Source organism: Nicotiana tomentosiformis, chromosome 10 (genome assembly GCF_000390325.3).
Source record: "Nicotiana tomentosiformis chromosome 10, ASM39032v3, whole genome shotgun sequence".
NCBI lineage: Eukaryota > Viridiplantae > Streptophyta > Magnoliopsida > Solanales > Solanaceae > Nicotiana > Nicotiana tomentosiformis.
The window spans coordinates 43,183,959-43,197,448 of NC_090821.1; the positions used below are offsets into that span (position 1 = coordinate 43,183,959).

At 37.9% G+C, this 13,490-nt stretch overlaps 1 protein-coding gene across 2 annotated transcripts; it reads right to left on the reverse strand.

The window, feature by feature from the left end:
- Positions 1 to 10,176: 10,176 nt before the first annotated feature.
- LOC104087861 (probable inactive poly [ADP-ribose] polymerase SRO2) lies at positions 10,177 to 12,111 on the reverse strand. 2 transcript variants are annotated; one of them, XM_009592429.4, is made up of 6 exons: positions 11,983 to 12,111; positions 11,714 to 11,829; positions 10,976 to 11,571; positions 10,749 to 10,885; positions 10,516 to 10,611; positions 10,177 to 10,371 (listed from the first exon to the last, which is right to left on the reverse strand). In XM_009592429.4, exons 2-6 carry the CDS (start codon positions 11,827 to 11,829, stop codon positions 10,327 to 10,329), a joined length of 990 nt encoding a protein of 329 aa, XP_009590724.1. In that variant the 5' UTR covers positions 11,983 to 12,111; the 3' UTR covers positions 10,177 to 10,326. The 2 variants fall into 2 exon arrangements, with proteins under 2 accessions (XP_009590724.1, XP_070043712.1); XM_070187611.1 differs by having other exon boundaries at positions 10,177 to 10,374.
- Positions 12,112 to 13,490: the final 1,379 nt, after the last annotated feature.

Genomic DNA, 13,490 nt, shown 5'->3' on the forward strand with positions numbered 1-13,490 from the left:
TATTCATACCAGCTAAGAAGTACCATACTTTGGTCCTTTCATGTTACTACTAAAAAGTATATATATATATATATCGATATAAGATGTATATATAGTATATATATAAGCTATATTCGATAAGCTATATAAACATCTTATATACTATATATAAGATGTATATATAGTATAGTACAGTATATATACTAAATGAGATGTATATATAGTATAGTATAGTATATATACTAAATGTATATAATATATATATATATATATATATATATATATATATATATATATATATATATATATATAAGATGTACGTATAGTATATATATATATAAAAAAGTTATATTCGATATAAGATGTATATATAGTATAGTGTATATATATATTAAATAAAATTTAGGTCATAATTCTTTAATAAAATTTACAAAGTATTGCTTTAGATATTTTTTTTTTAACATCCTTTTGTCTCTAATATCTATTTAATTTAATTTTTTTTAAAATTCGTTGGGCCCACTTAGCCTACTTAGCCCATTTAGCCCGCGGGCCGGGACCGTTTAGCCCGGGACCAAACGGTCCCAGTCTCGGGCCGGTCCCTACAAAAAGACCGTTTAGTCCGAGACCGTTTGGCCCGTTTAATTTGGGACCGGCCCGGGACCGGGACCGTTTGAACCTGCCTACTTGGCCCGTTTAGGCCCGGAACCGGCCCACTTGCCACCCTTAGTTCCCACCTCCTCAGAGTGAAAGGTCATTTAGGAGAGTCAATGGTAAGCCATTTATACTCAGCTGGGACCAACAATTACCCACACTTCTCATGCATTATCAACAAGGTGACAAATCACATATTATGCACATATAGTTCTAATGTGACATTTGAGCTTCAAGAACTGACTTTGCCCATCAAGTACTCTTGTTCTATCATGTAGATCATGGTGGACTCCAAACTCTTCCTCCTCTACCTTACATTTGCCAAGCTCACTTCAAAAGTTAGCACTCAATCTTTAGATCAATGAAAGGTTCACTCTTCTTTCACAAAAGAATGTCACAAGTACGGCTTCAAGTACCATAGGATTGCCCCTCATGTAGATCACTACTAATGTAAGCTCACTCGGTTCAAAATCAAGTAGGACTTCTTTCGGGTTGTAATGAAGGCTTTTGGATTGGGGTAGGATACCATATGGGTAAGTGGTTACACCTTTTCTTAAGCACTCCACATTTTTATTTCTTGGCTCACATTTACCAACTCTTAGAGGCATTCTATTTTTCTTGGGGGTTAGAGAGACTTGACATCACTCTTTCTTGTTCATTTCATTCTTTTTCTCCCTTGATGCTCATGCTAGGGATAATTACCTCTTTTTGGATTCCATCAACCCTTCTTTTTATTCTCTTTCTTGCATTTTCTTTTTATTCCTTTTCTTTTCTTGCCTTCTCTCTTCATAAAGATCATTTTTTTCTTTCTTTTTGGTGCTTTGATACCTCTTTCAAATTCCTCAACTCTCCCCCCAAACTTATGCCTTAAGCCACTTATTTCACAAGAGTGTTAAGAAAGGTCCGGGTGCCAAGAGAGGATCACGACAAAACAGGTAAAGGCTTATAGCATGGTTATCAAATGAGAAAGACTAAAGGCTCAAAGGGGTTGACTAGGGATAACAACATTAGTTGTCAATAGAAAGCTCAAATGAACTAAGGAAAGCCTACAATTATTTTCCAAACCAAGCAAACTTAGGATTTCGACTTGAAGCACATTCAGGGTAAGTTCTAGATTATTCACACGGGTACTTGGACTAGCAATGAAAGATCACCTCACCCCTCACGCAACTAGATCGTAAAATAGGATAGAGTTGAGAGCCTACAACAACCACAATCAAGGTAAGGATCACTATGGTCCAATAAACCACTCAACGATTACCAAAGTCAACTCAAGAGTCTCAAAATCACTAACTAGATCTATTTTCTTTCAAAAACCTTGTTTCATATCATAAGCATGTAGTTAAGTGTGTTGGTACCAAATGAAGCATGGATAACTCTTTTTCGAGAATGATTTGATTAGGCCTTTTATTCATTACTATTACTATCATTATTACCTAAAAACAAAAATGGACCCATTCCCTTAAGAAGGTTGTCACGCCATCCGTCCTTGGGAAGAGTCACCCGGTTCACATGAAACTACATTTGGAAAGAACCATGGCATTAAGAAACCCAAAGGATTATTATATATACTACTACGAAAAACATAGAAATAAACTACTAACATAAAACGAAGCTACTAACAAAACAAAAACCAAAGTGGAAAATTAAAAAAGCTAATGAACAATAACTAACTAAAGATAGATAAACTAAAAATAAGAAAAGAAACAGAATCATCTAATTATTACAGTTTGAATGTATCCAAATGTGTCAATCAAATAAACTCCACCCCCGAATAAAAGTAAGCATTGTCCCCAATGCTTAACAAAATAAGAGTGAAAAGAGAGAGGACGAAGAAAGCTCCCTAAGCATCCTTGGACATATCAGTGTCTCCAGCAACATCATCTCCGTTGGGTCGGCCAACTGTATCTCAGCATCATCATATCTGGGAGTGGAAGGAGTAGCAAACATCACACACACTGCTTCAGCAGTATTGGCTGTAAGGCATGGCTCATCAGACTGGCCAGCCGATACAACCGGTGCAGATGGATCTGGGACGAACTGGTCTGGGTCAAGCAACATGTCAAATGTCAAATCCCCAGCTGTCGTAAGTCGGGTCACCTCCTTCCTAAGCTTATCAACTGATCTCTTGCTGGCCTGGGATTTCTTCAGCTTCTTCACCTCCTTGGTCAAGTCCTCAATAACTGACCCATGTTGTACCAGAGTGTCCATGATCAACTTCTGGTTCTCCAGGACCATGCACAACTTCTCATCAAAATTAGTATGAACTTGTGGTGCATGTGTGGATGCCTGCCTTGCAACAGTACTAGATATCTCAGACAGTTTTGAAATAGCTGTCTGCATCTAGTTGTTGAGCCTCGTCAATATCTGGGAGACTCGCAGAGCAAATAATGGAGCTGTAGGCATAAGCTTCGTCCTCGGAGGGATGGCTAAATAGTCTTTGTCTCGATGGCACATTCCTAATGAGAAGCAAAACTTGCCATCAGACCAAAAACTATTCCACCGTTCACAAGTATTTTTCCTCAAGGGAGCCACTGGGGTGGATTAGATAATCTTTGGCTCGGTGGAAAAATTCCTAACGGGAAGCGAACCTTTCCATCGAACCAAAGATTATCCAACCATTCACTAGTATTTTTCCCTCAAAGGAGCAAGACTTCCAGTGTTCCAATTCATATTCTTCGCATTTGAGCACTGGGGGGGGGGGGGGGATGATATGAGGATACGACAACAATGACTTCCACATCGACCGGAATACGAAACCCGAAAACAAAGTTGTATCATCAGGACCGGGGACTTCGCGGCCAGCCCCATAGAAACAAGTTGTACAAGTTAGCCACAAGTAAATGGTAATTTCTTTTTAGCACAATGAATGCTTGTGTACTTTTTGAAAATTGAAGGAATAAAGTAAAGTCCTTTTATTTTTATCTTGTTTCTTGTCCTATCGATGAATTAATTTTATCATTTGAAAGTTAAACAAGTACTTTAAATGCTAGTGCTGTAATGAACATGAGACATCCTTTTCAAGAGCACTGTAAATATAAGACGACCATCTCTTATGAAACTTTTACGTTAAATGGTTGATTTCGGAAGAACTTGTGCCTAGAATCCAAATACTACTGGGAAAATTACACTCAAAGCCTCGCATATCTTGGCACAAAAAAACTTGAGAGAATACTTAAATAAAAATAATGCAAAAAGGAAAACTTGCACAATACTTAAATAGAAAGTACGCAAAGAGAAAAACTTGCACGATACATGAATGAAAAGATGTTTCTATTCACAATAAATGTGCCAAACAGCACAAGTACAAAGATATGAGAAAGAAAAGAAAGCAAAAACTAAGTTGCTGCATCTCCAGAACCTGGAGAAAGAGAAACATCTACACCCCAAGAGAAGTGGGTGGATCCGCTGCCGGTTCAATATCTAGGCCTTCACCATTTTGGCCTTCAGCATCATCACCTTCCGGTTCTTCTTCAGTTCCTGAGAACTCGGAACCAAAACTAGAACCAAAAGAGTCGATAGCATCAGGAAGGATCGGAAGACCCCTTCGGGTAGTTGACTCCAGCTCACGGGCCTTAGCGATTTCGGCATCAAAGTCAATGACACCCGCTTTGGCCACTTCCAAGGTTTTTCTCCTTATGCTGTACATAGAATATGTTTTTTCAATAATGAGGGAAGTCGTTCGGTGCTGAAATTCTTCTTTAAGTTGGTCAACCTCAGCAGAAAGGTTGTCCCGCTCGGATCTAGTGGCTTGGAGACTGACATCAAGGTCACAGACAGTGGAGCTAAAAACCTTATTGTGCTCTATGACCCTCTTATGCAACTCCTCCAACCGGGCATACTTCTCTTTGGAAGCAGTAACTTCTTCAACTTTGGAGTTTAAGGCTGCCTCGAAATTACTCAATCTTTCCAGCAGAGGCAGCCTCGCGATCGGATGCAGCAAGAACAACATTATGGACTTCAACCCATTTGGCCCTAGCTTCTTCAAATTGTACCCTTAACGAGGCGATCTCTTGGCTAAGGGTCACTACCTCTTGCTCGCTTTGTTGCAACTGAGCCCCCAATTCAGCAGTCTCAGCAGCTCGTGCTTCTAGTCCCGGTAGGCGGGCAACAATCTAATCCCGCTCGGCCAACAATTGATCCCGCTCGGAGGTAAGTTCCTCCTTATCAAGAATTAACCTTTGAAGGCCCTTGGAAGCAAGAAAGTTAGCATGTAAAAAAGAAATACAAACTCAAAACCTTGCCATAACAACGATAGAAGAAATAACAAAGGAAACAAAGGTTACACCGCCACCGCATTGTGCATAGAATTATTCAACAAACACTTTTCCGAGAGAGTTTGTATTTTATTTCTTTCTTTTCCTGAAACCAGAGGATTCAGATAATTAGCAAGTTCCACCGGCCAGGACAACAGATGGCATCTGGTAGAAATCGAGAGGGTGACGCTTCTCCTCCTTTGGGGATCTTCGAAGGGGGCAGCATAATTTTGTCCCAAATTCCCATGAACCAGGGACTGGGGAAGAGGGACCTCCTCCTCTCGGGCAACTACGACCGGTGGAGATGATGTAGCAGTTGCCGGTGGCAAAGGCAGAGTTGGTAAAGAAGGAGATAAAGCTGATGGCATTGTAGGTTGAGAAGCAGTTGCGGCAAATGCAGTGTTGGTTGTTCGTTGCTCATCAACCAAAGACATAAGGGACATGGTACTTAGCCTCACGTTACCGTGTACGACAACTAGGAATCGGAAGCGAGAGTTAGCATTTTTTGCCATATCATACTTCCCCCAGAGTGTCGAGGCATTGTCATCGATTGGTATAACTAGCTCAACAGATTGAGCATTCTATTGAGCTGATGAAGGTCGTCGTCTTCTATGTAGAGAAGTTCCCTCATCACTATCTTTTCCATTATCGTCGATCACCATGGTGTCTGTGGCCAGCTTGGGCGTGACGCTTATCACCACAACATCCGGGGATGGCTCGGACGGAACATTCTTACTTTTTTATATTTTCCCCGGCCACGGAGGAGCGTCTTTTTTTTTGTTTCTCGTTCTCCAGTCAGGGACTCCTAGAAAAAGCACTTGCATCGAATGCAGTACCGGCTACACCAATTCGGGCAAAGGCCTCCTGCAACAGCCTCGCTATTTCTGAAGGATTAGCCAAAACGTCCTCCTCGGGGACGACAATTGAGCTCTAGGGTAGACCTGAATTCTACAGGAGAAATAGGTTAATCGGTTTTCTTATACGAAAGGTAAAAACAAGATGAGTTCAACCTACCATGATTTTTGGCCTTCTACCCATATTTAAGGGTAAGTTTTTTCTACGTACGGGTCTCGGGCGTAGTAACATCCAAAATCTTTTAAACCCACTAGTCCAAGCCTTCGACCCTCAGTGGAGTCCATCGAGTTTTTGAAATAAGTGAAAGAAGAGGGATTAGTAACAATATGGGGTGATCTTTAACTAGAAGAAAAGATAAACGATGAACTTACAAGTATGGTTCCACAATTCCGGAAAGGATTGAGTCGTGACCGGAATGATGTCCCTGGTGGCAACTCCAACAAACCGTTCCATCCACCCACGGTCGTTATCATCGTCCATGTTGGTTAGTAGAGCATGGTGACCACGTTTGCTGAAATTTATCATTCCCCCACGGAAAATCTTGGGAGAATAAAGGTTCATTAATCGAGCCAGGGTTAGCTCATCTCCTGTCTCCTGGTATAGACGCCGAAGATAAGCAACTGCCCTCCACACAGAAGGGCTTACTTGTGCCAGGCATACCTGGTAACGGTTGCAAAACTCCACGATAGTGGAGTCAAGCTCCCCGCTCAAAGAGAGCGGCTCCAAAGTGGAGGGATACATATAAAAATACGTGAAACCCTTCTTGGGTAAGGTTATCTGCTCCGTCAGGTAAAGAGCAATGATGTTTAAATCATGGCAATGGTAGTCTTCCTTCACAACAGGAATGATGGAAGGACTGATGGAAGAAAGATACACACCAACAGCCTACGTGCGAGGGTTAGCGGAAGGATATTTCTCTTTGAAGTCCTTAATTGTGACAAGACTTCTTAGAATAATGGTGCTCACTGTAGGTGGAGCAGCATCATCAGCTTTACCTTTATTCTTTGAGGAACTAGGGTTTCTGGAAGAAGAAGCCATTGTTATCAGAAGGGAGAAAAGGGTTTTCTCTGAAGAAGAAGATGGTTAGAGAAAGTTGAAGACAAATACGAGTTGAGTAAAGAGAGTTTGAGAAAGTTTGTAAAATTACGAAGTGTAAATGAAGAAGTTTGATGCATAGAAGTAAAGGAATAGGCAGCTAAAATCGTGATCATAATTACCTCGATAACTGGCAAAAGTGGTGCTGAATCGTGGGATGACGCGTGTTTGGGACATTAAATACGGAGAGACGTGCGTCTAATCAACCATTAAAAACTTTTCAGAGGGGGTCAGAGAATTTTCCACCAAAAAGGGTATCTCTACCAATTTCCCGGTGACATAAGGTTATGCCATCGGAAAGCAGTGAGAATATCTGTATAGGGTAAAGCATGTTCATATTTAATGATCGCATGAGAAAGCGACACGTGGAGCCAAAAACAGAAGACAGTCGGGTCCAAAGACAACGATTTCAAAGAGAATGGTATTCATAAACGCGAATTAAACACCTGCCACCTGGTAGCACTTAATGAAGAATATTCTATAGCATTAAGTGCACGGTCCGTTACAGAGAATATGACATTCACTGTCTACCGTTACACATTTTTCAATGGCCCTCATAATTGTCATTTAAGAGGAGCTTGATCCTAGGACCTTGTTCCCTAGGTGCAGCTATAAATAGTGAACTCCCCAACCATTGTAAATGACACGAATTTTCTGACAAGCATATAATATATTATATCAAAAGCTCAATAACATTTCATTTTCTTGCTTATTCATATTGTTATTACTGTCTCCGGAAGCTCTGCTCCCGGAACTAAGGTTTCTGTTGTTTTATCCCAACTTCAAGGCTAAATCTTATATTTTTGTCTAATTTATTTATCATTTTAGTATCAAATAGATTCACTTGTCTATAAACCAAGTACAAATTCAACTGTACTGTTTTACGGGTTAGTAAATTATATTACCACTAAAGTCAACAGGTTTTGGTGAATTCTAACATTCTTGAATTTTGTAGCCTGGTTTCTTATGCTTCTATCTTTTAATCTTTAACCTGACACGGTTAAGAAAGTGTATCAGTTGTAAATTTCCTCTAATTTTTTTCTGTATACTAATGTAGGTTGCAGATTATTAGACTTCTGCATGCTTTGTGTTTACTTTTTTGACATTTTAAAGGTTGGCCGGTGACAGTATTTCTATCTTTTGTTAGACGAAATTTTCAAATCCATATGTTTCATTTTATGATATTATTATATTTGTCGGATTAGAAATTTAAGATATCAGACACTTGCATATAATATAAGCAGTAACTCTAGTAAAAGTTGAGAATTATAGTTGTAAAGTTAATTTGGAACGAATAATATGTATCGAGTCAAAATTTTAATTAGATTAGTTAAGTTAATAAAAATGGAGCAAATATTTTTGAATGTTCAAAGGTAAATTGACTATATAAAATAGATGATTTAACTGACTAGTACTATAGTATTTTGTTTTAGATTCATGTTTACGAAGGCTAATAATGAGCATCAATGTTCATGATGACACCTTCAAAGATGTTAATAATCTGTACTTGGTTCTGAATACCCTTGAAGATAATAGCTATTTAGGTAAATCAAGTTCAGATTCAAGAGCCTTTGCACTGATGGTTGAGCCAGATGACACTATAGCTGCAGTTAAAGCATACATTCAGGAAGAAAAGGATATTCCTTTTAAGAAACAGAAACTCTTGAATGATGCCGGGAGAACTCTAAGGGATGCACAAGCTCTTCCTTCTCTCGGAATCATTAACGATTCTACCTTAATCCTTCGATATGCACCAACTACTCAAATAGTTGTGAGAAATATTGTTTTACGGCGCGTCCTTGAGATAACGGTAGGGCCTGATGACACCATCGGAGATGTTAAGGCTGTCATTCAAAAATATGAGGGGATTCGATTTCATAAACAGAAATTAATATTCTGTGGAGCTGATCCTGTTGATTTCAAGTATCTCGATGACCTCAGGATCCAAAATTAGAGCGTTCTGTTCCTTCAATATAAATTGGTAATGCGGGTATTTGTGATAGTACATGATTAGTTTTTTAGGACGTGTGCTTAAGGTAACAGTGGACCATGATGACACAATTGCAGATGTTAAGGCTACCATTTACGAAAAAGAGGGAATTTAATTTCATAAACAGAGGTTAATATTCAGAGGAAAAGAGTGTGGTGATTCAGAGCTTCTCGCTGACCTCGGCATGCAACTTGAAAGTGAACTGATTCTTCAGTTGAGCTGAGGTGTGGTTGTTGAAACCTAGGCTTGCGTTATTTGGTTCTTTAACATACTGGGTTACTTAGTTTTTTGTGTCCTTTTTCTCTTTTATTTTGGGAGATTGTATGCCCGTTAGTAGGTTTAAAAAGAAGAGAGGAAAGTACTAGTAGGTTGTGTGAGATTTCAATATTTTTAACCTTGGGTGATCTGCAACCATTTGGTTAAAACAGTTTTTTCGTGATGTGTTTATTGAACTTTTTGTTATTGCAAGTTTGAAGTTGTTTCCCTATTTCTTCGCACTAAGTTGTATCTTTCCCCTACTAAATCATCTATAACTTCGGTGGCGGTTTTTTTTTAATAATTCCCCTCACCTTTTGATCCCCTTTGTTGGAACTATTACTCCTTTAGTGACTCGAACCCACAATCCTAGGATTGTAGGTGGGCGGCCCGACCATGCGAGCAACCGCTCTTGGTGGGGTTAGTATATAGACCTCAATATGTTCACAGATTTTTTCTTAAGTTTGAATCATACAATTAGAACAATTTAAACGAATGAATCTTTATGCTATATTTTCATTCGCTACCACAAAATAATTCCTCCATTTTATGTGACATTTTTGTTACTATACGGGGAGTCATATTTCTTTTTATCATTGGTACCCACTGACTTGATAATTTTGCGACAAACGCTTCCGACTAGAAATTTTTTTAATCCTAGAATTCGAACCAAAGACTTTTTGTTAAGAATTGAGAAATCTCATTCATCCAACCGCGTCCCTTAATTCATTAGTTTAGAGACTTCAATGAACATAAAATGTGTTGTCTATTAATATATTTGAATTACTTCATTTCTTCAACTAGATTTTTTTAAAATTAACTTCTCATTTCTGTTTTAAAATTATTTTGTCGAATGAATATAAAAGCTCCTGTTTATCTGGTAAATGCCATTTTTACTCCATATTCTGTTTTTTCCACCCCATTTGACCTTTAATTTTTAGTTAAGTTTTATCTACTAAAACTCGATTGATTGGAGGACGCTGGCGATTTGGCGTAGAAGAGTAATTGGATTCAATCAATAAACAAATTGCGATTCTCATCTTTGCACATACAGTTAAAAATAAGAAACAAGAAAAAGAAAAGGAGAGAAGTTCATTTCGTATGAATTTGTCGCAAGGGAATATCAAATACGTATATAATTTTGTTGTCCAATATGTATACACTTTACAAGTAAAGACTTTTAATTAGAAAAATTAGAAAAATCTTTTCACACTTTAAACTTACGACAACATGGTAGCTAGCTAATCACATTCCTTTGCAGCGAAGCAACAAGCTCTTGTTTCCGATATCCTACTGAACAATATTGAACACAAATTACAATATAGTGGCAGTTTATAAAATATGAAATTAGGAAAGAAAAAAAAAACTATCTAGATGTTATCTTTCCAAATATAAGAAAAATAATTTAAAGTGAGGTCGGTATTGAAGGTGTACCTTGTATGGATACAATTTCATGATAGCTCTTAATGACGTATCTCCAGCTATTTGCCTCAGCTTCCGAACAAGTACCAATTTTGTGATCTTATTTCTCTATACATTATAAATTATTAAAAGACACCACGTTATCAACATTTATTAATTATTATTATTAATAATAATAAACAGAATAAGAATAAACTTAATATACTTAATATACTACTTGCAAAAAAAGGATTTAAAAAACATACCTGAAAATCTTCATAGTATTTTGAGATCAAAGCCATTCTTGAAGGATGTAAAAATTGGGAAAGCGCACGTAATAAATCGGGAAACTTTATACGAGGAGTGCCCTTCAGTGGAACCTTGTTGATTTTTGAAGAATTACCTAAGAAAAAAATATAACATTCTTGAATATTGGTACTAGAATATACAAAAAAATAATTTGTGAACAAACTATAAATCATGGATTGCTTACCTAATCTGAAACTGAAACTGAGTAGAAAGTTGGGGAAAATATGAGAATTCATGTGGGAACCCCAAATAGTGTATCTTGTAGGAGCCACAATATTATCAACTCCAGAGTCAAAGTCTTCAGAATCAGAAGTTGGCTGAGATTGTGTGGAGCCAGCCGGAATCACTTCCGTGTTCCCCAAGATTACTCGGCAAAGTAACATATGCCTTAATCCATTCTCATCTTCCACCGTTGATAATACCCCATCGATATTTGCTGGATAAAGATAAACACCAATGCCAAAACATTCTCCTGATTTTGCTTCTGTAGTTCTAGAAAATCCATGAGAAATAATTTTACAAATTTCCTCTTTGGAAGATCCAAACCAAGCATATTTGATATTGGCATTTCCATTGCATTTTTCCCTCACTGCTTCAGAGAAAATCCGAAAAGCTTCTAATCTTGCTTTTCCTAATATAGTCGAACACGAATTTTTGTGTATCGCTACAACTTCAACTTCTTTTGCCAATGGCCCCATACATGTAATAAACCCTGACTTGATTAAACCATGTTCTTTGTCATTTTCCTCTAATTTTATCATCCCATTTGTCTTGAACAACCTGAAGCAGTAACGAATGTAGCATATTGTAATAGGATTTAACTGAACAAATAACACTTTTCATATGAAGTCAAAAACAATTATTTGAACTCCGAATGAAAAGCTTGAACTTATTAAGATTTAAAATCTGGATTCGCTCTAACCTGAAGTTATGCTCCAATCTTGGATTAGAAGACTCGGCTTCAGAATCGGAAGAAAATAACATTTCTGGATTCTCTATTGTCATAGAAACTTGGTCTTCTTCTCTAAGTTGCTCCATCTAAAGACAAAGAAATTTAGAAGAGTGAATTTAGATAAATAATTGGGGAAACTTAAGCTCTAAGAATGTGTTATTGTGCCCTATTTTGGAAGACAGAAAAAGAAAGAAAAAGAAGGTGAGGAAAGGGAAGCAGAAAAAGTAGAAATATCTGACCTCAGAATTGGAAGCTTTTTTGTCAACTTTTTGTTGTAAAGAGAAGAAAGACAAGAATTGAATTAAAGGAGAGGAGGATTTGATTTATACGCGGAAGATACGAATGGGGCTGTGCTAAGGAAGAGAAAAACCGGCTTAATTCTAATTCAGTTATGGGTTGGCGGTTTACTAACCGCTTTATCTTGCGGTTGAGTATTTGGTTTGGACTGTTCCAATTACATTTCTACCCCTTGTTTCATAAATCTTTTTTTTAAGTCATATGTTATTAGAGGCGGATCCGGATTTGAGATTTATGGGTTCCTACCGTAAATTCAAATTAATATGCAATAATAACTGGGTTCACAGTTAGATATTTATAAATATTTAGTGAATTTCTTAATATAAATACAGGATCTACGCAAGAGTTACTGGGCTTCCGGGAACCCATATTCAATGCTCTAGGTCCGCCCCTGTATGTTATGACGAAAAACAATAATACTCTAAGGGGTCGTTTGGTAGGGTGTATAAGAATAGTGCGGAATAATATATATTAGTAATACATGGATTAATAATGCATGAGTTAATAATGCAAGCATTAGTTATACATATATTATTTCTTATAAACTGTTTGGTGTGGTGTATTAAAAATTATATTGTATTGTATAATTTTTAAGAAAAATAGTTGTTTACAAAAATGCCTCCATATTCTCTAGCTTTAAAAGATTTTAAGGACAATTTTATCTTTAACCATACTAATGCAGGCATTAATAGCCTTGGTATTACTAATGTCATGGTTTTTTATGCATTATTTATACATAGGCTAATACCAAGTATGATATATAACTAATGCAAGTATTAGTTATACACATGTTGAAAAAATGTACCAAACAAAGTATTAGTAATGCACACAAGTAATGCTTACATTATTTTTTCTAATACCTCTTACCAAACGACCCCTTAAGTCATATGTTATATGCTGTATTGATATCTTATGTAGCAAAGTGTCGCGGACCCGTTTTCTGGGGGCTCAGCGAGGGCAGCAAGATAGCCTGACTACTACTCTTGCTTCAGCCCTTAACAAGAAACAAGCACAAAATCGTGCTTTGAACCAAGGCAATCACACAAACTCAAAGGTTGGAAGATAACGAAATGAAAGACACACAAAGATGGGAGGCCAAGGCTAATTTTCGGGGTTTAACTCATATACAAAAGAAGGAAATACAAGTATTGAGATCTGCCTTCTAACAAGGCCTATGTATTCAGTCTGTGGTGCACTGCTGTGTGCTGGTTTCCTGGAAGGTGTTGGCAACCCATGTGCCAATTGACTTGTCCAACTACTGTGGCCCAGTTCTTGCTGGCAGGCAGTTGCTCCCATGTTCATCCAGACAGGATGTGGCCCTACCTAGCTGTGCAGCACATGCCTTTGCTGGCAGCATATTGCTTCCATGATTGTCCTGGCAGACTGTGGTCCTGCCCAGTTGTGTTGCATGTGACTTTGCTGACAAAAAGCAGCCCCTAGAAGGGCCCGG

What these genes read in the sequence shown, in the direction of transcription:
- LOC104087861 (XM_009592429.4), bottom strand. Translation starts at nt 11,829, where the DNA reads ATGGAGCAACTTAGAGAAGAAGACCAAGTTTCTATGACAATAGAGAAT. An exon ending in AGATTGGAGCATAACTTCAG is followed by an intron (nt 11,572 to 11,713) that starts GTTAGAGCGAAT and finishes TTACTGCTTCAG; the next exon opens with GTTGTTCAAGACAAATGGGA. An exon ending in CAGTTTCAGTTTCAGATTAG is followed by an intron (nt 10,886 to 10,975) that starts GTAAGCAATCCA and finishes TTTTTTTCTTAG; the next exon opens with GTAATTCTTCAAAAATCAAC.